The sequence below is a fragment of the Centroberyx affinis genome, unplaced genomic scaffold (genome assembly GCF_046629955.1).
Source record: "Centroberyx affinis isolate AG114_WGS23_722 - 3 ecotype Tasmania unplaced genomic scaffold, CSIRO-AGI_Caff_v1 ptg008046l_1, whole genome shotgun sequence".
NCBI lineage: Eukaryota > Metazoa > Chordata > Actinopteri > Beryciformes > Berycidae > Centroberyx > Centroberyx affinis.
In genome coordinates, this window is record NW_027284023.1 from 1 (window position 1) to 23700 (window position 23700).

Genomic DNA, 23700 nt, shown 5'->3' on the forward strand with positions numbered 1-23700 from the left:
TATATCATACTTTTAATTATATTCTATTTGTCCCTGCTGTATCCTATTTCACAACCCAATTTCCCAACAGGGATCAATAAACTTGCATCTTATTTCTCCTCATCTTTTGTCATTCTCTCTCTCCTTTACACAGCGCTGAGTCTAGCCCCCGAGCAGGCCGACCTGGCTCCCTGGTCCACCCCGGTCCTGGTCCTCCCTCTGCTGCAGCTGCTGTCCTGCGCCGGCCTCACCGAGCCGCTGGCCGACCCGCGCACACACACCCTGAACCACCGCCTGGCCCACAGCCTGCTGCACTGCACCGGCAAGCAGACTGACACACCCAGTCAGGTAACACTGTCAGAATCATTGAAATTACTGTATATGTGTATAGCATATACTTTACAATAAGGGTCACTAACTTAAGGGTTGGTTAATGCTTAATACGGGTTAGTTAATGCTTAATTAACAGTTAACTAATGTGTAATTTACTAATGGTGTTCATGTTAACTAAGGTATTAATTTATACATTATTTATAAAGATGACTACTAAATAATGTATAAATTAATACCTTAGTTAACATGAACACCATTAGTAAATGATTACCAGACACATTAGTTAACTGTTAATTAAGGGTTAGTTAATGCTTATTAAGCATTAACTAACCCTTAACTTAGTGACCCTTATTGTAAAGTGTTACCAGCATATCTGAGGTTTGACGCACAGTCCAAAACAAATGGGATAAGGTTAGACTGATACATGAGGCAGATATTGGCCTGTTATTAAACCTCTGATATGATGAATGTGATGCAGTTTGATTGAGTACATACTGTATTTATTGGAGAATTGATCAATACTACATTGGTTATCTATGGGAAGCCCCTTAACCTGAATTGAAGCAACATTTTTATTTGATTCCCAAGTATGCATGAATATATTTTGTTATTAGTCATAGTATTATTATCATCTTGGGTTTCAATGTTTCCAGTGGTGGAAGAAGTACTGAGATCTTTTACTTCAGTAAAAGTAGCAATACAACAATGTAAAGATACTCCATTACAAGTAAAAGTCCTGCATTTAAAATCTTACTTAAGTAAAAGTACATAAGTATTGGCAGCAAAATGTACTTAGAGTATCAAAGTAAACATACTCATTATGCAAACTGTCCCCATTTAGAGAGTTATATTTTTCATAAATTATTGGAATATTAATATATATTGGAATATATATTTACTGACATACATGTACATGTAAGCAGCATTTTAAAGTTGTCAACGTGAAGCTAATCTTAACAATTTAGCTATACTTCTGGGTAGTCTAATCTATAACAATGCTATTTTATAGTTATTTTATAAAGATGATCAGATATAAAATAAAATATTGATCTGAAAATTAACTAGTAACTAGCTGTGAAATAAATGTAATGGAGTAAAAAGTACAATATTTCCCTCTAAAATGTAGTGGAGTATAAAAAGCATAATATGGAAATACTCAAGTAAAGTACAAGTACCTCAAAATTGTACTTAAGTACAATACTTGAGTAAATGTACTTAGTTACTTTCAACCACTGAATGTGTCAGGGTTTCAGTGTTTTCAATGTTAGACAAGCGTAGAAATTTAGTTTTTACTTTGAAATATGTGCATTTATTCCTTTTGCTCATTTGCCGGTTTGTTCATTCATGAATCTATTAGTTGACACACGTAAGTATTCACTAATTCACTTATCGCTGCGTTCCTTCATGTGTCTTCTTCCCTCTCAGCCCGCCCCGCCTCTGGCCCTCCCGCTCACTCCCTGGTACAGCGAGCTGCGTGTGGCCCTGTCCGTGCTGCATAAGGCGGCGGGCGACCCGGCGGCGGCCAGCGATTGGCTGCTGTCGGTCGGCTCGGCCCTGTCCCCCGGCCTGGCCCCGCCCCCGCCCCCGCCCCCGCCCCCGCCCCGCTCCCTCTGCCTCATCGTGACCCATCTCATCGTCACCGGCCGGGAAGACGTCTGCCGGTTGGCGCTGAACGCAAGCCAGGCCATCGCCACGGCCGACCCCTCGCAGGTAGATGAACCACACAAGATTATGTGTGTGTGTGTGTGTGTGTGTGTGTGTTGCAAAGCCACCCGGGCTTGAACATTCGGCTAGGGGGGCGTTTTTGGTGCTTAGTCAAAGCAAGAGTATGGAACTTTTCTTTTTTTTTTAAACTGATTTTTTATTCAACACACATAATACAGAGAACATACAACTTGGAGGAGATGCATATACAATTACTCTTGTTTTAACTTATATTCTTTTCATGTCTGTTCTGAACTTTTCATGTCTGTTCTGAACATTGTTATGAAATAACATTGGTAATAATAATTTTCATAATACATAAACATGAGCAGCACAAATCAAATACCGCACCATTCGTACCACCAATGAATTTACAATACAATAACTGTAGTATTAACCTAACATACTTTGTGGCTTATACCTGAGAAAGAAAAAAAAACAAAATAAAAAACAAGTGTAATAGGAATAAAAATAAATACAATGAAATAAATAAAAGTAAGAATAGGAAAAAAGAGGTGACTAACGTTCTGGCATTGCCTGTATTAATGGTGACCATCTTTCAGCAAACCTGTCTGTTTTCAACTGTAATGTTGCTGTGATTTTCTCCAGTATGGAACTTTTCAATAGGAATAAGTAGCATTTGTAGAAACAGAGGGTTTATTTATTTATTTATTAAGAGTAGAAGGGGGAAGAAGATGGTTGATTCCCTGCCTCCAGGGCCCAATAGATCTCCGTGTTTTCCTTTGTGTACATCCTTGTTAAAACATAATGATGAGTGTGCCTTGAGTTGGACAGTCATTGGACAGAGGGGAGGACTACCGAATAGCCTAGCATACTTAAATAGCACACTATTTTTATGTTGCTCCTAAAAAGACAAATAAATTGGCACTACAAGCTTATCAAGCCTGTTTTATAGCTTGACAACTCCACCGATGTAAGGCTACATCTCATGGATCATACAGAGTTAAGACAGGTGAGTGTCTCCATACCAGGGGATTCACACCTCCCAACTCCCATTGAGTTGGATCATTCATCCACTCTATCATTAAATATAGACTGCAGTCAAGTCAATTCTATTACATTATTCAAGCTTTTAGTCTCTTTCCTCCTGACTGGATTTAGAGAGACTTGAACTGTGTGTATACAGCTCAAGAGTTTACTCACTTACTCTTAGAGCTAATATCTCAGTTTTCTATTAAATTTTTTTGTGTGACGTAGGGCTGAACAATTAATCTTTTAATTTTATTGAAATCGCAATATGGCCTACTGCATTTTTCAAATCGCAGGAGGCGCAATATTTGTTAAAGGCGAAATGTGTGTCGAAATACCATTTTAAAGTAAATATTGTGGTGCTGCAGAGATGTCCTGGCCTACACATCATATTCTACAGACTTAAGAAAACATCTTTGTTTGGTACAGATCCCCGCAAAAATCACACCATAATCATTTTAATACGTTTTTCAATGAAAATGAGAATAATGATGTAAAAATGATCATTCCCTCTAATATCGCAAATCATATCGCAATTGCAATATTAGTCAAAATAATCACAATTAGATATTTTTTCAAAATCGTTCAGTCCTAGTGTGACGTTGCCCATCTCAGGGTTCCTACGCAGGTCTGGAAAGTCTGGAAAAGTATTAAAAATGGATTTGATCATTTCCAGGTTTTGAATAGTTTGGAAATTTGAAAAAAATGTCTGGAAAAGTATGGAAAATGTTGCGGTTTAGGTCCGATACACACATAATTCTAGCTTTTATGTTGTTGTAGAGCCACTTTGAGTCCACAGTTTTTGTTGATGTGAAGAATAATGTTCAGATAGAGGGACGCTCTTATTACCCAGCCGCTGTCAGCATGCATTATATCAAATACCCACCAAAATCAAATCCAGTCAAGAACATAGGGTCTGGGAAAAATATGGAATTTTAAAATGGAAACCATGTAGGAACCCTGCCAATCATCTCACATATTCTGATATTTGTCGCTGTGAAGAACAATCTTCATCTATACAGTGATATGACCTAGTTAGCAGGGGCAAGATGTCTATCTGCGTAAATCATATTGAACACCAGACAAAATCTTCAAAACAAATCAAGGTCTGGAAAAAGTATGGAATTTTTTAATTGAAAATGTGTAGGAACCCTGCTATCTGTTGGGAGCAACGACTCAATGTCATTTAAAGATAGAAATTATGCTTATTTGGTCTGGATGGCGCTCCTTCTCTATTGCTGGTGACTGTCACATACCAGCTTGTTTTCCCCCCCATGTCCCCCCCACACTGTATTGAAGCAGCATCTGTCCTGAGGCTGAGGTAACCGGCATCTGTAAAGCCTCCACAGGTGTTCAAGAAGCAGGCGGTGAACACAGCCAATCTGCAGTATAAGAAAAAAATCAATGCCAATAATAATAATATTAATATACTTTATTTATATAGCGCCTTTCTAAAAAAGTGCCCTACAGTCAAACAGCACTAACAGTGGGGGGAAATGAAGAACAATGGAAACAATATAAGAACAGTTACACAAGTAAGAACATAAAAACAATAGTATATAATAATAAAAGTCAAGAGAAGGCAATATAAGACCTGTACAGAAGCGAGAGCAATAAAATAGTATGGAATAATAAAAAGTCAAGAGAGGACAAGTTCATAAAAATAGGATTTTAAGAGACTTGAAAGATGATACAGACTTGGCCAACTGTACATCTAGTGGCAAGTCGTTCCAGAGTTTATGGGCCCTGACTGCCAAAGAGAGAGTATACTGTTGAGTATATGAGTGTATGAGCTCGGAAATGTAGGGTGGGGCTAAGCCATGCGCTGCTTTGTAGGTGATCAATAAAATCTTAAAACCAGTTCTAAATTGTACACCTTCACCAATGTTGTTGCTGTGACTTCCTTCTCTGTGGCCGCTAGCCTCACCTTGATAGCCACAACCAGCTCACTGCTGGCCACGCCCACAGCAAATGGTTTACGCCCCAAAAAAGAAAGGCAGTCGAGTCATTATAATGTATGATATATATTATTTATTGGTATTTAATGTCAGAAATTTGGATATTACGGCTTTAAGGAATGTATGCAAATGTCTTAATTGAAAATATCCACAGTAGTAAAAATACTGATAGATATTACAGTTATACTCATCTATTGATTCGAAATTGGCCTTCTATTAAAGTCAGATCTGGTTTGATTGATTACATATTTATAGTAGAATTGATCAATACTACACTGGTTGTCTGTGGAAAGCCCTTAAACTGACCTGAGTAAGCCTGAATATATTATTGTTATTATTAGTAATATTATGTTTTTCAATGGAGAGTTAGTTAGTGTCCCATGCTCTAAATTCAGTTTCAGAGCATTTTCCACCCTGACAAGAATAAAAATCTTTTTTTTTTTTGCATGAAAATGGTCAAAATATGGCACAAAATATCAGTTATCGGCAGCTTCAACCCAAATATATCTGCATTTGCCTTCAAAGCCTGTATGGGTTATTTAATTTACATTACAATACTTTTGCATCTTTTGAACATCATATTCTATTACACTGACTTTGAAATGCTTTAACTCACAGCAGCAAAGAGAAGCACCTTTTCCTCCCAAGCCAGATGTGTTTTTTCCAGTCGCCTTCAGCTGGCCTCCCGCAGCTCTATGAAGAGAGAGGGTTAAAACCGACAGACATTCCCCACGACCCTCGGGGACCGCAAATGGAGTCACTTGCTCCAGAAGATAATGTGAAATATCACAATGTGTTATAGGCTCCTCATTACTAGGGCTCGTTAGACGCCTCGGAGTATTCCCCTGCTTTTCTAATTGCTCCCCGGGTGCCACTTGCTCCGGTCGTTTGATGCGTCGGTAGAAGGTTATTGGCACATTTAAACCCATTGGATTTCCCTCCTCGCTGGAAGCTCGTCACCTCGCATCTGCCTACCTCGCGCGCGCTCTGGAAACCCTGGATTCATTTCTCTCAGCGCTGCCGCTTTGCAGTCTGATCCCCCTTGACCTCATATCTCTTCGTAACAAGAAGATGCAGGTAATAACGACGCAAGCCCGCCTGCGCCGCAGTGTGTAGATGCAAGGGTGCCGTTCACAAGCGGATTTAACGGCAAGTTAACGCACCACCGGCAATGCAAGTCCCTGTCTTCACCTTGGTGGTTGCAGCGGAATCCATCCTCGCATCATGATAAATGACATTTTTGTTTGTTGTGGCTGATTTCAGAGCACTGTGATAGGGAAGTATTGGAAGTTTGAAGGTGGAAAGGACTATTGGAAGACATTAGTGAATGGAATTCTAAGATACTTTATTGATCCCCATGGGGAAACTCTATTATCTTGCCCCTGGTAGGGATTCAGTGGCTGATTATCAATTTGCGTTCTTGTGTCCTCACGTTTTACGTAATATCTAACCACCAAAGCACGATTCCAAAACAAAAGAACAACCGGATGGAGGATGGATAGAAAAGCCGGAAGTTCCTTGCCAACCTCAAAGTATCGAGGATGCGTCAGATGGTGAGTTGACCGTCGAGAACCAATTGAAAGACCCAAGATTCATTGCGACAACGGCGCATCACGTCCGAACAGCGCTGTTATCCACAGTACAGAGCCGGTTAACAGCTGGGAAAATGAATAATTAATCGTGCGCACAACGTGAAGAACACAGTCCATCTCAAACTGTAAGGAAGCTTCTCTGTTCTTACTTTCATGAGAAGAGCGTTCTCTCTAAGACAACTTGGGAAGAACGTTCTGTACAAGGACACAAGTATCGACTTGGCTTTCTTGGATTTGATGATCAGGCAGTATCTTGCTCAAGAATACTCGGGTTTGAACTTGGTCCTCTGGTTGAAGATGATTATGCCCCCATTATGCCCCCTTTGCTGCCCAAACACCTTGTGAGAAAATCTCCCACTGCTCCATTTTTGTCCTCCCTCCTCCTCTCAAGCAGCATGCAGGTGAAGGGGTTGCTATGCGACAGCCGAGGTCCGGGGCAGCAGTGTTAAGTACTTTATGTTAATGAAGGCCGGCTGCAACACCGCAGAGCTGTCGACTACACGGGGCCAAAGACCCCAGACTAGGGCCGCATTTTTTTTTATTTTTTAACCTCAGCACTCAAGGGAACGAGAGACGATTAACCCTGCGCTGTCCTTCATTCCAGTTTCTAAGCTTCGTCCATGGACCACGGAGCCCGTTAATTGACCAAAGCGCATTTGGCTGGAAACGAGACGGGGCTCGGCCGCGCATGACCAGGGGTCAGAGGGTACATTCTGTCATAGGGGGGTTGGGGCAAGACAAGGAGAGGGCAGCTTTTAGTCTGGACCAGTTAATCTCCACCGTTTCTAGATTCAGTTGCCACAGCTCACACTACTGTGATTTGTGTATATGTATGGGTATGTATACTTTTAACAAAAATGGTTTTATATAGGAAAATGGGTCTTTAGTAGGGATGGGACGATACGCTTATCTCACGATACAATTCGATACGCGATACAGGGTTCAGGATTCAATACAACCACGATACGACGTAATAAATAAAAGTGCAGTGACAACAAAGTATGACTGTGCAGAATTCTGTTTATTTCTGAGCCACAAATCTTTCTAGCGATGGCATTGCCTTGCTAGAATGCAAACAACAATTTAAAAATGTCATTACAAAGTGACAATAATATAATTTCGGTAATGTAGCTAATATTGCGATATCACGTATATACATATTGCCACATTTTTGTATTGTGATATATTGAATTTTAATATATTGTCCCATCCCTAACCACTACCCTAACAAAAGAACCATTGAAGAACCCTTGTTTTATTAGATGTGCGTGGGGTTGGGGCAGGTTGTGGATGAAGCAGTCAGTTAAAAGTGGTGGTTGGATAGTATGAAGTCAGTGGGTCATGAAGTCAGAGTTCTGAGCTCTGGACCTAGCGACACTAAGACCACTGTGTTTTAATGCCACACTAAAGGGACTAAAGACGATCCACAGATACTTCTGCAAACCACAGTGACCGCAACCACTTAGTGACTCTGGAAAGCAGGCTACTGTTTGGTGCCATCAGAAGACATTTAGCATAGAGCTTGTCTGTTTAGAATCTTGCCTGCTTCTATTTATGCTTAATGCTTTCTAGCAAAGTGAATGTTGGGGTTTTCTTGGCCTTTTCATGTGTTCTGAACTGATCAACTCCTCAGCTGACAGCACTTTGGTTTTGATAGTCTGTTTCTTCAACCCTCCAGGCATTTTGGGTCAGGGTCAGTAACTTGGGTAAACACTTGTGTTAGACAGATATATTGGTTTGCCAATATTTCAGTGGATTTTGGCCTTTTATTGGAAATAATACATGGTCCAGTCAGTGTCGTCCTCCCTTGGTATGATGGATATTTATTGTAGAATTGATCAATATTACCCTGGTTGTCTATGGGAAGACTTTAACCTGAACTGATTCTAATGAGACATTCTGATTGGATTCCAGAGAAGTATGCATGAATATTTTCATACTATCATCATCCTGGGTTTCAATGGAGAGTTTTAGTGTCCCATGGTCTAAATGCTGTTTCAGAGGCTTTTCCACCCCGACAAGGATGAAATCCTTGTGGAAACACGCAGTACTTGGAATTTAGTTTCTGAAAATGGTCAAGTTTAAAGCTACTGAATACTGGCACCAAATGCCAAATGGCACCACCAGCAGATTCAGCTTGTACTGTAGGAATGGTTACCTACTGTATTCTGGCGAAGACAGAGGTCCCCTGATAATCCTAATCCCATGCAAATCAATGTCTCTGTAAATTGAACCTTCTTTTTGGCATGCAATTTATTTTTCTTCTTCTTCTGCGTGTGAGTTCTATCTTCCTGTCATCACATTAGAGAAATGGAGGCAGTAGTGGAATTTATAGAGGCATGCATTTTCAGCGCAAATGAAATTAGAAAGTGACAAATTGTAAAATCTTGATTGGTGATTTCAGTGAATTTCATTATCCTGTGTGAATGGGTTTGGGGGGTAATTCATTAATTTCATGAGGCCCCCACATAATACTAGTTATATGTGAATAGGACTAAAGTCTACACACCCTGCCAAATTTTTCAAGTTTTTATTGCCTTGAGACCTGTAGTGAAACCCCAGACCCTTTTGATTTCATTTGGATACAGAAAGCAATCAAATCAAGATAAAAACAAAAGCCTAGTCATTTCTGACAATGTATTGAAAATGCAAAACACCTCGGTCGCGATAAGTGTGCACACCCTTCGACGAATACTTAGCAGAACCGCATTTAGGTTTGATAACGACAGTCAATCCGTTTGAAAAAATCTCTACCAATTTAGCACATCTGGATTCAGGAATTCTCAGTATATTCTCCTAAAAAAAAAAAGTGCTTTATCTCGCTGTTTCAGTTACCCGACCTCACTCTGGTCTGTCTCTCTGCAGGTGCCATCGCTCATTCCCGTTCTGTTGTTCAAGCTGGGGAAGGAGAAGAACCCGCTCCTGTCCCACGCTGTGCTGAACTCCCTGCCACACTTTGGGACCCATAAGGTACTGAGCACCTCTGGCCTTCCTTATCCTGGTGTACAGTGAAACATGACATGAAATATGAGATAAGCCTCTGCAGGGTTGCCTATTTTTTTTGGAATCTGTCTGTTGCAATACAGTGTACACCTCCATAAATTCCATTAAGCTATCCTCTCATCACTCACATGACCTCTTTGCTGTGTATGGAATATGATCATATTACTCTTGCAAGCCTCGCCCTCATGTACAACAGTTTATGCAGCTGTGTTCCACTGTGTAAAGATTTAGTGTGATCATCAGAAAGTCCATTAACATCCAGCGTGTGTTTGGCTGGTGCCAGCTATGCGTCCCCCAGGTGCTGCAGACTCTCCAGATGCTGGCCAGCGCCCCCAAGCTGAAGGCTGTGGCAATGCGCCTCATGACCGTCCTCTGGAAGAAACAGGTCAGTGAGTTTTCCCTTCACCGCTCAGGCTTAGTTTGCATTGCACACTGATAAAACATAGATGTGAAGTGATAAAAATGCAAGGATAAAAAGATAGCTCAGAACAAAATAACTGATTTGTGTGGGTGAGATAAAAAACCCAAGGGGGCTTATAAAAGCATCTCACCTCACCGTTATATCAAATTTTAATAATCCCTGTGGGGAAATTGGGTCGTTGCAGCAGGAAATAGTAATATGATACATCCAAATGAAATAGAAAATAAGTAAGAATAGAGCAAATGAGGGGTATCAAATGTAACACAATTGACAATTACAACACTTAAATCTATTAAGTAGACATATATGAAAAGCGTGAGTAATCACCACGTTTGTAGGGTATTCAGATTAAAAGCAGCAGAATTTAATGAGACAAAGAAGTGAATGACAAATGCATACAGTATGAAAATGCAAACTGAAGATTCAACTGAAATTGGATAACAGAATCTATGTGGTGGAAAATGCAGAAACGTGCATAAAGGAAACAAAATACATTGAAATAACCCTGATAAAGAAGAAGAAGTCATATGGGAAGTGAGAATGTGTGTGTTGATTCATTGGCAAATTGAATGTAATTACAGTATACTGATAATTCATATCTATTTCCTACCAGTGTACCATGAGACATGCAGCAAAATGTAATAAAACGTCCCTCAAAATGAGTAAAAAATGTTATAGAACCTGATATTGTTATACTGATTTTTCCTGATATTGTAATAGATTCTAAAAGCTGAAAAGTGTATTAGTATATTGTAGCAGGTTTCCATGCGATGGCCCATATTGACCTTGTTGATGCTCTCCATAAGGACCGAGTTTACCCGGAGCTGCAGCGTCTGCTGGGCCAGCAGGACTGGAGGGTGGTGGTGGGGAGGGACACCCAGTGGGAGCAGATCCTTGCCAGGGCCGCCTGCCTCAGGGACATCTGTAGAGAGAGGTCGGCCCAGCACCCACTCCCACTCACTCAGCGTTAGACTGACCGTACTGGACTGGACTGGACTGGACTGGACTGGACTTCACTTGGCTTTAAGTGACATGGCGAGACGTGACTTGAATTGACGTTGCTTGACATGACGCGACACGATGTGACATCACATAATGTGACATGACATAATGTGATACCATGTGACATTATGTCTGACTGATGTGACTTGGTGTGACTTGACTTGACGTGTAACTTGATTTGACTTGATGTGACTTGGCGTGACCTCATGTGACTTGGCGTGACTTGGCGTGACTTGACGTGATCTGTAACTTGACTTGACCTGACGTAACTTGGTGTGACGTGACCTCATGTGACCTGACGTGACTTGATGTGACCTGACGTGACTTGATGTGACCTGACGTGACTTGGCGTGACTTGATGCGACGTGACTTGGTGTGACTTGGCGTGACTTGATGCGACGTGACTTGGTGTGACTTGATGCGACGTGACTTGGTGTGACTTGATGCGACGTGACTTGGTGTGACTTGATGCGACGTGACTTGGTGTGACTTGATGCGACGTGACTTGGCGTGACTTGGCGTGACTTGGCGTGACTTGATGCGACGTGACTTGGTGTGACTTGATGTGACCTGTAACTGGACTTGACCTGATGTGACTTGGTGTGACTTGATGTGACTTAGTGTGACCTTGCATGACTTGGCATGACCTGATGTGACTTGACGTGACCTGGTGGGACTTGATGGGACTTGACAGGACTGGACTGGACTTTGAAATAGTGGAAAATAACATACTGTCAAAACTGCCCATAATGTTGAAGAATTGTTTCACCACTACTTTTCTTTTTGTGTGTGTGTGTGTGTGTGTGTGTGTGTGTGTGTGTGTGTGTGTGTGTGTGTGTGTGTGTGTGTGTGTGTGTGTGTGTGTGTGTGTGTGTGTGTGTGTGTGTGTGTGTGTGTGTGTGTCCATCTCAGGCCTTACCAGCATGGAGGCGACATGTTGGCTGCCATCACACACACTCTGAACCAGTGCTCCAAGCCAGACCTGGCAACCCCTGCTGCTCTCGCCCTGCAAGGACTACAGGAGCTCTGCCGGGCAGAGGTCAGCCACACACACACATTGACTATGAAATTAATTTTAATAATAATAATAATAATAATGATGATGATAATGATAATAGACTTTATGTATATAGCACCTTTCATATAAAATGCAGCTCAAAGTGCTTTACAAGAGAAACAATACAAATCAATAAATAATGATAAAAACAATCCTAAGATATAAAAAGCATAAAACAAGTATAAGAAATATAAAACAGGTATAATAATAAAATAAATTAAAAAAAATAATAAAGAACAATCCTAGATATAAAAAGCATAAAACAAGTACAAGTATAAAATAAATTAAAAATAATAAACAATCCTAACAATCCTAGATAAAAAACATAAAACAAGTATAAGAAAAATAAAAGAAGTATGAATTAATAACAATGGTGTTAAAATAAATTAATTAAAAGCAAGCTCATAAAAACGGGTTTTGAGTTGTTTCTTAAAACTATCAACAGAAGTTGCTTGTCTTAAAAAAGTTTTAAAAAATAGTTTTAAAAAAAGTTCCTAAGTTCTTTTTGTTGCTCAATCTGCAAAGAAGTAATTGAAAACTCAAATGAGGTCAAAGTGCTGTGTCAGCATTTTCCGCCGCAATCGACAAATGATCTACATGTGAAATCCCGAAATGACAATTCAGATGTTAATGATGATATGGAGAATAGGCTAACGAGTTGTTTTGCAGGTAGTGGACATCGTCTCCACATGGAGGACTCTGGGGCCCAAGCTGAGCTGCGACTCCCGGCATCTGATGGTCAAAGCCACGGCCGAGCTTCTGGCTCTGGTCCCCCAGCTGACCGTCAAGTCAGAGGAGTACGAGGTACCTGTTCCGCTTTGTTACACCGCCCAATGAAATGAGTTTTGGTGTCGGTCCCTCAGAGTCAAAGAGCGAGGGCTGCTTTCTTTCTTTCTCTCTGCACCAAGAGACGTTCAGCAATCACACAGAGAGAAATCCATCGCAGAAGAGGCAGAGAGGCTGCTGCCGGTGGAGAAATTGGTGTAATTTAATTGGTGCGATCTGGAAGTCAGACATCAATACACAGAACGAATGAGAAACCAGGAGAAACCGCTCTTATCTTTCATTTTTCTTCTTTGTCCTACAGTTGTTGTTTTTTTTTGTGAATCACGGTGTACATAAACCACGGCTGTTATGGGGTGTGTTACAGTGACAGTAGGTTTATGGACCGACCGTATATACTGGGTGTTCGCTTCATAAATTTCATACAACCCCACTATTGCTCATATTCTTTAAAAATTGTTGTTTATTTGATATTCTATCTTCATGCTTATATCTATTATATCTATTGTTTCTTTACTATTACTATTTGCTGCTGCATTGACCCAGTTTCCCCTCAGGGATCAACACATTTTCATTGTATTATTGTGTCATAATGTTACTGCATCAGCAACATTCTCTATTCACACACTGAGGACAGAGCTGCACCTGAACTCTGCTGGACACTGACTGTTACCTGGAAGAAGACTGGAAGTAGACTGGATATAGACTGGTTGTACACTGGAAGAAGACTGGTTGTAGACTGGTTGTAAATGGTTTGTAAAGTGGAAACAGACTGGAAACAGACTGGAAACAGACTGGAAACAGACTGGAAACAGACTGGAAATAGACTGGAAATAGACTGGAAATAGACTGGAAACAGACTGGAAATAGACTGGACCTGGGAGGACTGTGTCGTCTCCCACTGCAGAAAGCCCAGCCTCAACAAGACAATGAAAGCAAGAAGAAAGTGATGGGCGTCAGTTGGGATTGGTACCTTCACCTCACAGAGTCTCAATGGGATCTGTAGGGATGGGAATCGAGAACCGGTTCCAGTCGAGAACCGGTTCCAAATTGTCCGATCCATCAGAATCGTATGCCTCTGAGGTTATCAATTCCTTTTATCCATGCCGGCATGTTTTTCTGACAGTTGCGGATGCGAATTGCAATTGCCTTGCATTGTTGATTTTATGTGCCAGTTTTATATTTGGTTCAAGCTTATTCCCTTTTGAAAAGGAGTATTATAATTTATTCAAACGTTACTAGGCATACATGCCTATTTTTCTAAAGAACTGTTTATTTTATCAGTCAGTTTTATATTTGTTTTCCAAGTGATGTCCTTTTAAGAAAAGGAGCATTGTAGTTTATTTTAACATGTTCAAATGTTATTAGGCAGACATTCTACACTGTGTTCAGACTCAGCTGCGTTGACGCTGAAAACCTGTGTAGGCCTACTTTTTTTTCCACACAGAAAATTGATTGGGAATCAATAAGGGAATGGATAAAGAATCAGATAAGCAGAATCGATAATGGCATTGGTATCAATAAAGTCTTATCAATTCCCATCCCTAGGGATCTGGTAGATTTTCTTAAGTTCAGAGCAGTTTGATTCCACACCAGGTGGCGCTGTCCACACTGAAGCTGCTGCTGAATCCTTCTAAAGTAGGGCTGCAACTAACGGTTATTTTCATTGTCGATTAATCTGTCGATTATTTTCTCGATTAATCGATCAGTTGTTTGGTCTATAAAATGTCAGAAAATGGTGAAAAATGTGGATCAGTGTTTCCCAAAGCCCAAGATGACGTCCTCAAATGTCTTGTTTTGTCCACAACCCAAAGATATTCAGTTTACTGTCATAGAGGAGGAAAGAAACCAGAAAATATTCACATTTAAGAAGCTGGAATCAGAGAATCTTGACTTCTTTTTCTTAAAAAATTACTCAAACTGATTAATCGATTATCAAAATAGTTGGCGATTAATTTAATAGTTGACAACTAATCAATTAATGGTTGCAGCTCTGTTCTAAAGCGTTCCCTGCTGCAGCCGTCTCATCTTCCTCTAATGTGTCAGTGTCTCCCTCTCTAACACGACTCCACTAAGAAGGTTTCCCCCCGTTATCCAGGTGAGACATCAGTCAAGTATTAACTGCTGCTGTGACATGTTGCCACTCAACAGGATGTTTTTGGTTGGTGAAGCCCGGACTGAGGTCACCGGGGGAAATTTATCTTTTCCGTCTCACTCCGGCTTTTGCCATTTTCTCACACAGAGAACGGAACGACAAGCACATTTACATGCACGTCACTATTAATTAAGAGCGTTTCATTGACCGTCTATGGCTAATTGTGGGAGTTAAGGGGGCAAAGTATGCGGAGCGCTATGAATGTGCATTTGGATTCAGTTGGATATGTGGAAGTTAAGAATGTTATTGTTGCTATAAATTCTTTATTTATCTGTGTTTTTTTCCACAGAAACTGAAAGAGGAGGTGGTCAGCTTTCTCTGGAGTTACGCTTTAAGCAAGGTCTGTGAAGGCATCACATCTGCTGTGTGTGTGTGTGTGTGTGTGTGTGTGTGTGTGCACCTGCACCTGTTACACTTCTTGTTGTTTCTTGTATGTTTTTGATTCAGTAATTAAAAATACTAGCATTTATAACCTCCTCCTCTCCTCTCCTTGTCTCCTTTCCTCTCCTCTCCTTGTCTCCTCTCCTCTCCTCTCCTCTCCTCTCCTCTCCTCTCCTCTCCTCTCCTCTCCTTTCCTTTCCTTTCCTTTCCTCTCCTTTCCTCTCCTCCTCTCCTCTCCTCTCCTCTCCTCTCCTTGTCTTCTCTCCTCTCCTCCTCTCCTCCTCTCCTCCTCTACTCTCCTTGTCTCCTTTCCTTGTCTCCTCTCCTCTCCTCTCCTTTCCTCTCCTCCTCTCCTTTCCTCTCCTCCTCTCCTCTCCTTGTCTCCCCTCCTCTCCTTGTCTCCTCTCCTCTCCTTTCCCCTCCTCCTCTCCTCTCCTTGTCTCCCCTCCTCTCCTTGTCTCCTCTCCTCTCCTTTCCTCTCCTCCTCTCCTCTCCTTGTCTCCTCTCTCCTCTCCTCCTCTCCTCTCCTCTCGTCCTCTCCTCTCTCCTCTCTCCTCTCTCCTCTCCTCTCTCCTCCTCTCCTTGTCTCCTCTCCTTGTCTCCTCTCCTCTCCTCTCCTCTCCTTGTCTCCTCTCCATCTTCCCATGTTGTCGGTGTGTGTGTGTGTGTGTGTGTGTGTGTGTGTGTGTGTGTGTGTGTGTGTGTGTGTGTGTGTGTGTGTGTGTGTGTGTGTGTGTGTGTGTGTGTGTGTGTGTGTGTGTGTGTGTGTGTGTGTGTGTGTGTGTGTGTGTGTGTGTGTGTGTGTGTGTGTGTGTGTGTCACCAGGATCCAGAGGTGGCCAGCTGTGGCTACAGAGCTTTGGCAGATTTCCCTGAAGTGGTCCATACGTTACTTCACCTCCCCGAGGCAGTAAGCATCCCTCTTCACTCTCTGTTTTACACCTTTACACTCTTTTTTTTTATCATCTCGATACTTCTGCTATTCGACCAATCACGTCTGTCGTTGTCACCGTGGCCAGGCCCGACCGGCCGTGAAGCTCCCCGAAAGCGAGGAGGACGAGCAAGGGAAGGACGAAGAGGAAGAGGAGAAGGATCTGTCCGTCCCGGGTTCATCTTACGTGAAGCTCCTGGGTCTCACCGCTGCACCCGTCCTGCCAGGTAGATTCTGCTCCGTTCTTCACGTCCCGCTTCTTTAACTTTTTTTATATATATTTTCTTTTGCGGTTCAACAATAGACATACAGACGTGTAGGAAAAGAAAAAAAGACATGACGGTACAAGAAAAAAATAAAAGAAAAAATATATGTATAAATAAATGTAAAAAAAATAATAAGAAGAAAAGGGTGTAAAATGGGCTGACAAATTATGGATTATAAAAATACAAAAAATACAATGAGAAAAACACAGTGAGAAGAGATTCAGATTGCTTTTGATTTGTACAGGTGAGATTTAAAAAAAACAAAAAAACAATTTGTTGACAGGCATTTACAATTTGCAGATGAATAAAAAAACAATCAACGCACAGACATACTGGTATGTGTATATACAAAAATGTCATTGTGCCTTTCATTTCTCGTGCCCAAATATATCTAACGTGGTACAATATACAATATAAAACTCTATAATCTTATACAACATCACATGTAATGCCCCACCACATACCGAAATGCCATCTGACATATTCATAATAGTCTCAAAGAGAAACAATCTAATAAATATCATGTATATGGTAAAGTTGTACTATATCACAGTGTAGTAAATAATAATAAAGATAATATATGGCCCAACTACCCCAAGAGGATAGTCAAATTTTTTCCAAGTGATCTAGAAATGGTCCCCAGAATCTTTTTTCTGTGTGCTGACATCATGATTCATTTTTCTGCTCCACGATACGTATTGTCACATTCTTTATTGCAATATATTGAATTTCGATATATCGTCCCATCCCTATTTACTCAAAAAACTATTTCTGAGTGGCTAGATTGGTTCTGAGTGTGCAGTATATGACTTGGCATATGGCAAGAAATTAAAATTTTCTGCCACAAAATTTATATTTTAATGAAACTATATTAAAATTAGAGCTCAGTGTTAGTCTGAGTCATGTGTCTGGGTCACCAGTTTGTTTGTATTCAGATTATTGTTTTAGTACTGTATTCAGATGAAGGGTCTGTTCAAAATCTTCTTGATTTTATATTGGTGAAAAATAGAATCAGAATCAGAAATACTTTATACTTTATTGATCCCCGAGGGGAAATTGGGTTACATTGCAGTTGCTCACATTCTAGAAGAGAAATATATATAAGCATAGAGAACTTATAAGAAAAATAGAAATAAGAAAATAAGAAATATATAAAATATGTGCATTATACTACAATATATAACAATTATAATAATAATAATATAGAAATAAGAGAAATAAGAATTATGTACAAGTATGTGCATCATACTCCAATATATACAACAGTGTAAATACTTAAATAATGAAATAATTATTGCACAGTTGTATTACTGCACAAAATTATTAGTAGAATTAGTATTGCACAGTTTAAAATATAAATTCAAGTCAGTGTCAAAGTTGAGAGAGCTGAGATGACATTATAATTAACTGATTATTAATTAGGTCTATATTTCACGGTGGGACTGGACACAATCTGAACCCGTTATATTATTTTGAATCAAAAGCACTTGAACGCGTGACAAGTCGGAACTCCCAGCATATGAGGCGCACTTGAACGCAGCAGGTTTACCTATGTAGATTCTCTGAATGTTTATATCGAACACTACTTTCACCACTTTACGAGCCGTGTGTGTTGAAAGGTTTCACCGCGGCACTGATAATAAAAATAAATCATGTGCTCAATGCCACTTCCAGAGGGGGAATTTAATGTACCATGTCATTTAGATTAAACCAGGGGGAGTTTTATAACGGTGAACTGTTTCCCGGACATTATATAGTTTTGCATAAATCTTTGAATTCTCATTGTTTATCTGCCATTTTACAGAGTTTGTTTTTTTCTAAGCAAATAGTTCCTCGCCATATTCTTACACACAGAGCGTTATTGTCCTGTATTAGCTTTCAGTTTCACAGAGTTCTGTCTCTGATCTTGCAACCCTTCTTCCTCCCAGCTTATGAGCTCTTCTTGACATCGCTGGTGAAGCAGGAGATGAGCCAGATGCCCCGGGGGGTGTACTTCTCTGCCCTGAGGGGGGGCGGCCTGCGCTCGGACCAGGGCAAAACGGTGGCGGGGATCCCGTCGTTCATGCTGAAGACCTACGAGAAGAACAAGCAGCCCGGGCTGAAGCCTGGACTCGCAGGTGACCCAGTAGCACCGGCCTTCCCCTTCCTGCAAATACAGCCTTTTATCAAAGACATTTATGGAATTCAGTTTGGATCGCATTACGATATTGACTTCTCTCAGTCTCGTCAGTGTTTTGTATCATGAGTTGTGACAGGTATGATGTTTGACAAGGTACTGATGTCAAGACAGTTGTTCTGATCAAGGGTTTTTTTTAAACCTTTAGCTCTTTTGCTTTGGTCCAAATCAGGTTACATGTTGTTGCATTTATGCATTGGTTTGGTTACATTTCACCTGGCAAAATTTCAAGCAAACCATAATTCATCAACATGGGTGCATTCATTTACGGAATTGGTCAGAAATGTGGTGTTTGACAGGACTCATCCTTAAAGAGGGAGTATTTTTCACACGTTTGTAAAAAAAAAATTCAGTAAAAAATAGTCATATTGCTACCCAGAAATGCACAGGTTTTGGGGACTTGGCACCAAAGCAGAATGAGCTACTACTCCGATTGGCTGGCTGTACTGGGGGTCCAACCCCCCCTATAGCTGCACTCTGATTGGCTGCTTGTACTGGGGCTCTGCCCCCGTCTCTAGTTCCAGTGGCTGTGCTTTTCTATCCTTGATTGGTTGATATCAGTCCAGTGTCTACGTACACAAAAGGCTCATAATCTTAATGGTAGTGATTTTGCTCATTAGAATCTTTTTTCACTGTTACTTCTGTACATCTCAGACTACTAAAATGTGTCAATTACTGTGAAAATGCTACTCTGTAGTACACCCCCCTTTTTTTTTTTTTTCACTTTAGTTTTTATTGAGTTCAACATTTATAAACATGTAAAACCAACAGTTAAACATGTACACAAAAAAAACAAAAAAAAACAGGGTTTTTGTTTGGGAGTTACATTCTCAGTAGTCCATCCATTCTCACAGTTTCATCCACTAAATCAGTTGACCTTTGTCTATAAATCAGTTGTCATCGTCGCTGCTTTGGGTCTTGAATGATGTCCATTTCTCCCACTTTTCTTCCAGCTGTAGTACACCCCCCTTTTAACCCATAATGCACAGTGGTTCCTGTTGTTGGGCTAGATCACAGGGAAGTAAAGATCACAGCGAAGTAAAGTGTGAGGATGCCTATAGAGGGCTTTCAGGTGATGTAACACACCCTCTGGTGGCCATGTTGGATGTCCTCAGTAAAGACTAAAGACTTTTACTGTGTCACAGTTAGGGCTGAACGATTTTGAAAAAATATCTAATTGCGATTATTTTGACTGATATTGCAATTGCGATATGATTTGCGATATTAGAGGGAATGATAGTTTTTACATCATTACTCTCATTTTCATTGAAAAACGTATTAAAATAACTATGGTGTGATTTTTTGCGGGGATCTGTACCAAACAAAGATGTTTTCTTAAGTCTGTAGAATATGATGTGTAGGCCAGGACATCTCTGCAGCACCACAATATTTACTTTAAAATGGTATTTTGACACATTTCGCCTTTAACAAATATTGCGCCTCCTGCGATTTGAAAATTGCAGTAGGCTATATTGCGATTTCAATAAAATTTTGATTAATTGTTCAGCCCTACTCGCATGTTAACATCAGTTGCTTTACTAAATTAGCTGGCTGGCTAGTTAGCTAGCTAGCAAAGTCAAAACACCAACAGTGTTTCAGGTTAACTGAGCTGACTCTTCTCAACTACAACTCAGAGTGTTTTGGAGTAGAGACTAAAGACGGTTTACTGTGTCACAGTAACCTACATTTGGAAACAAATCCACCTTATCACACTATTCACTTTTACTGAGAATGTTACTGAATTGACTACAGCCACACCACAACAATTTTTTCCTATGTTCCCAGGTTCCTATGTTTGACCCTAGACCCTAACCCTAACTAACCATATTAAGTGAATACAGAGCTGGGGAACATCTTTTTCAGGTTCCCATTATGTGCTATATAGAGCTGGAGAACATAAGACCCTGGGAACATAGGACCCTGGGAACATAGGACCCTGGTAACATAGGACCCTGGGAACATAGGACATTGGGAACATAGGACCCTGGGAACTTAGGACCCTGGGAACGTAGGACCCTGGGAACGTAGGACCTTGGGAACATAGGACCCTGGGAACATAGGACCCTGGTAACATAGGACCCTGGTAACATAGGACCCTGGGAATGTAGGACCCTGGGAACATAGGACCTTGGGAACTTAGGACCCTGGTAACATAGGACCCTGGGAACTTAGGACCCTGGTAACATAGGACCCTGGGAACATAGGACCCTGGGAACATAGGACCTTGGGAACATAGGACCCTGGGAACTTAGGACCCTGGTAACATAGGACCCTGGGAACATAGGACCCTGGGAACATAGGACCCTGGGAACATAGGACCCTGGGAACATAGGACCTTGGTAACATAGGACCCTGGGAACTTAGGACCCTGGTAGCGTAGGACCCTGGGAACGTAGGACCCTGGGAACATAGGACCCTGGGAACTTAGGACCCTGGTAACATAGGACCCTGGTAACATAGGACCCTGGTAACATAGGACCCTGGTAACATAGGACCCTGGGAACATAGGACCTTGGGAACTTAGGACCCTGGTAACATAGGACCCTGGGAACTTAGGACCCTGGTAACTTAGGACCCTGGTAACATAGGACCCTGGGAACATAGGACCCTGGGAACATAGGACCTTGGGAACATAGGAATGACATAGGAATGATGGGGGATATAAGTTTTGAAATTTTTTGCACACAGCCTCTATAGATTCAGATCATCATGAATGTGTGTGTGTGTGTGTGTGTGTGTGTGTGTGTGTGTGTGTGTGTGTGTGTGTGTGTGTGTGTGTGTGTGTGTGTGTGTGTGTGTGTGTGTGTGTGTGTGTGTGTGTGTGTGTGTGTGTGTGTGTGTGTGTTCCAGCTGGACTGCTGCTGTGTTACGAGCTTCCCGTCCAGACGGATCGGGACGGCCGACCCATCAGTCGCTTCCTCCTCAGCCGCAGCCGCAGCTTCCAGCAGACCCTGACCGCCCTCATTCATGAAGTAGGCTCCGGCTGAACCTTTTCTCTTCCTCTGGCTTTCCTTTCACGCTCCTCTCTCTCTCTCTCTCTCTCTCTCTCTCTCTCTCTCTCTCTCTTTCCCATGCAGCAAACTCACTACTTGTTGTTGTTCTCGGTGTCTAGGTGAACATTCAGCCGTCTGAATGGCACCGCGCCCTCCTCCTCCCCCAGGCCTGGCGGGGTTTCATGAGTCGAGCGTTCCACGCCGTCCTGCAGGTTTGTGTTTGTGTGTCCGTATCAGGGGTCAGACCGATATATCAGTTTGTTGATATTGGCCTTTTATTAAAAAATGTATTTATTTATTTAGTACAAAATTGGTGAAAACTTTTGATCATACTCAGACTCAGTAAATCCTGCAGACTGACATATACAATACTGTGCAAAAGTCTTAGGCACATGTAAAAAAAAAAAAAAAATCGAAAAAAGCGAAGATGCTTTCAAAAATAACGAAATGAAAAGTTTCTAAATATACAAAAATTTACTAGAAAGAGCAGTCTACTGACACACTAATGCAGAAAACAAATATATCTAAGACAAAATTTATATAAAAAAATCTATGGTGAGATTGGTAAGACTTTTGCACGGTACTGTATATTTTTTTTATAACAAAATCACAACAATTATAACAATTTTAAAATTCTAAAAGAAATTTGACAAAATTTTGAGAAGAAAAACTTGATGATATGAATCGCAATTGAAATGGCAATTGCAATATTCTGTCAAATAATCGCAATTCAATTTTTGTTAATATCTTTCAGCCCTACCTCTGACATGATAGATTTGATGCAGTTTGATTGATTACGTATTTATTGTAGAATAGATTTTGATTGAATTCTACCCAAATATGCATGAATATATTGTTATTAGTGTTTAAGTGTCCCGTGTTCTTAATGCCTTTCCACCCTGACAAAAGTAAAATTCTGAGGGAAACTGAATACTTGTGAATTACAAATTTAAAGATATTGAATATTGGCACAAAATATCAGCTGTTTTTACAAAAGACTGCTGTTTCACATCTAATCATATCACTCTGCAGTCAAGAAGACCAGTCGATTTTTTTGAATTTCTCATCAGATGCACTGGGACTTATATTTACTCAGCAGCTTCAATCCAAAAATACCAGTATCGACCTTCAAAAACCCCATATGAGTCAAACCGTGAGCAGCATGTCTTTCTGTGAGTTTGACAGAGTGACTTGGACGTTTTTGCGGGGTAACGTTTGTTTTGTTGTTTGTGTTCAGGGTCGCCGGGCGGATCTGGAGATGCAGCAGAAGCAAGGCAAGGAGAACCCAGAGGAGCTGCAGTACAAACAGCACTGTGCCTGGCTGTGGTGAGGATGCACACACACACACACACACACACACACATGGAAATACACCTATAGAAGAGGTGCACCAATACCAATTTTTCAGCACTGATGTGAGTACCGATCTAAGTATAACTCAACTTACAGTCATTCATGCTGTCTAGTATTGACCTGTTGTAAATTATTTACAGGAACAAGTGCTTCAGTAGTATTTAGGTTAACAGATAGAAACAGCTTATTCAGAATAGAAACAGCTTATTCAGAATAGAAACAGCTTATTCAGAATAGAAACAGCTTATTCAGAATAGAAACAGCTTATTCAGAATAGAAACAGCTTATTCAGAATAGAAACAGCTTATTCAGAATAGGTTAACAGATAGAAACAGCTTATTCAGAATAGGTCAACAGATTAAAACAGTTTATTCAGAATAGGTTAACAGATAGAAACAACTTATTCAGAATAGGTTAACAGATAGAAACAACTTATTCAGAATAGGTTAACAGATAGAAACAGCTTATTCAGAATAGGTCAACAGATTAAAACAGTTTATTCAGAATAGGTTAACAGATAGAAACAGCTTATTCAGAATAGAAACAGCTTATTCAGAATAGAAACAGCTTATTCAGAATAGGTTAACAGATAGAAACAGCTTATTCAGAATAGAAACAGCTTAT

At 40.7% G+C, this 23700-nt stretch overlaps 1 protein-coding gene across 1 annotated transcript in view; it reads left to right on the forward strand.

Moving 5' to 3' along the window:
- Positions 1 to 70: 70 nt before the first annotated feature.
- The window catches only part of LOC139639973 (focadhesin-like), a gene marked incomplete at both ends in the record, with an annotated part of 30338 nt that continues 6708 nt past the window's right edge, over positions 71 to 23700 (forward strand). The window contains 14 exons of the mRNA XM_071514144.1: positions 71 to 327; positions 1738 to 2022; positions 9422 to 9526; positions 9843 to 9944; positions 10787 to 10914; positions 11895 to 12021; positions 12709 to 12843; positions 15267 to 15317; positions 16184 to 16267; positions 16377 to 16515; positions 18483 to 18671; positions 21581 to 21702; positions 21843 to 21935; positions 22961 to 23049. Of these exons, the coding sequence (XP_071370245.1) occupies positions 71 to 327; positions 1738 to 2022; positions 9422 to 9526; positions 9843 to 9944; positions 10787 to 10914; positions 11895 to 12021; positions 12709 to 12843; positions 15267 to 15317; positions 16184 to 16267; positions 16377 to 16515; positions 18483 to 18671; positions 21581 to 21702; positions 21843 to 21935; positions 22961 to 23049 (1906 nt within the window). The remainder of the gene's footprint in view (positions 328 to 1737; positions 2023 to 9421; positions 9527 to 9842; positions 9945 to 10786; positions 10915 to 11894; positions 12022 to 12708; positions 12844 to 15266; positions 15318 to 16183; positions 16268 to 16376; positions 16516 to 18482; positions 18672 to 21580; positions 21703 to 21842; positions 21936 to 22960; positions 23050 to 23700) is intronic.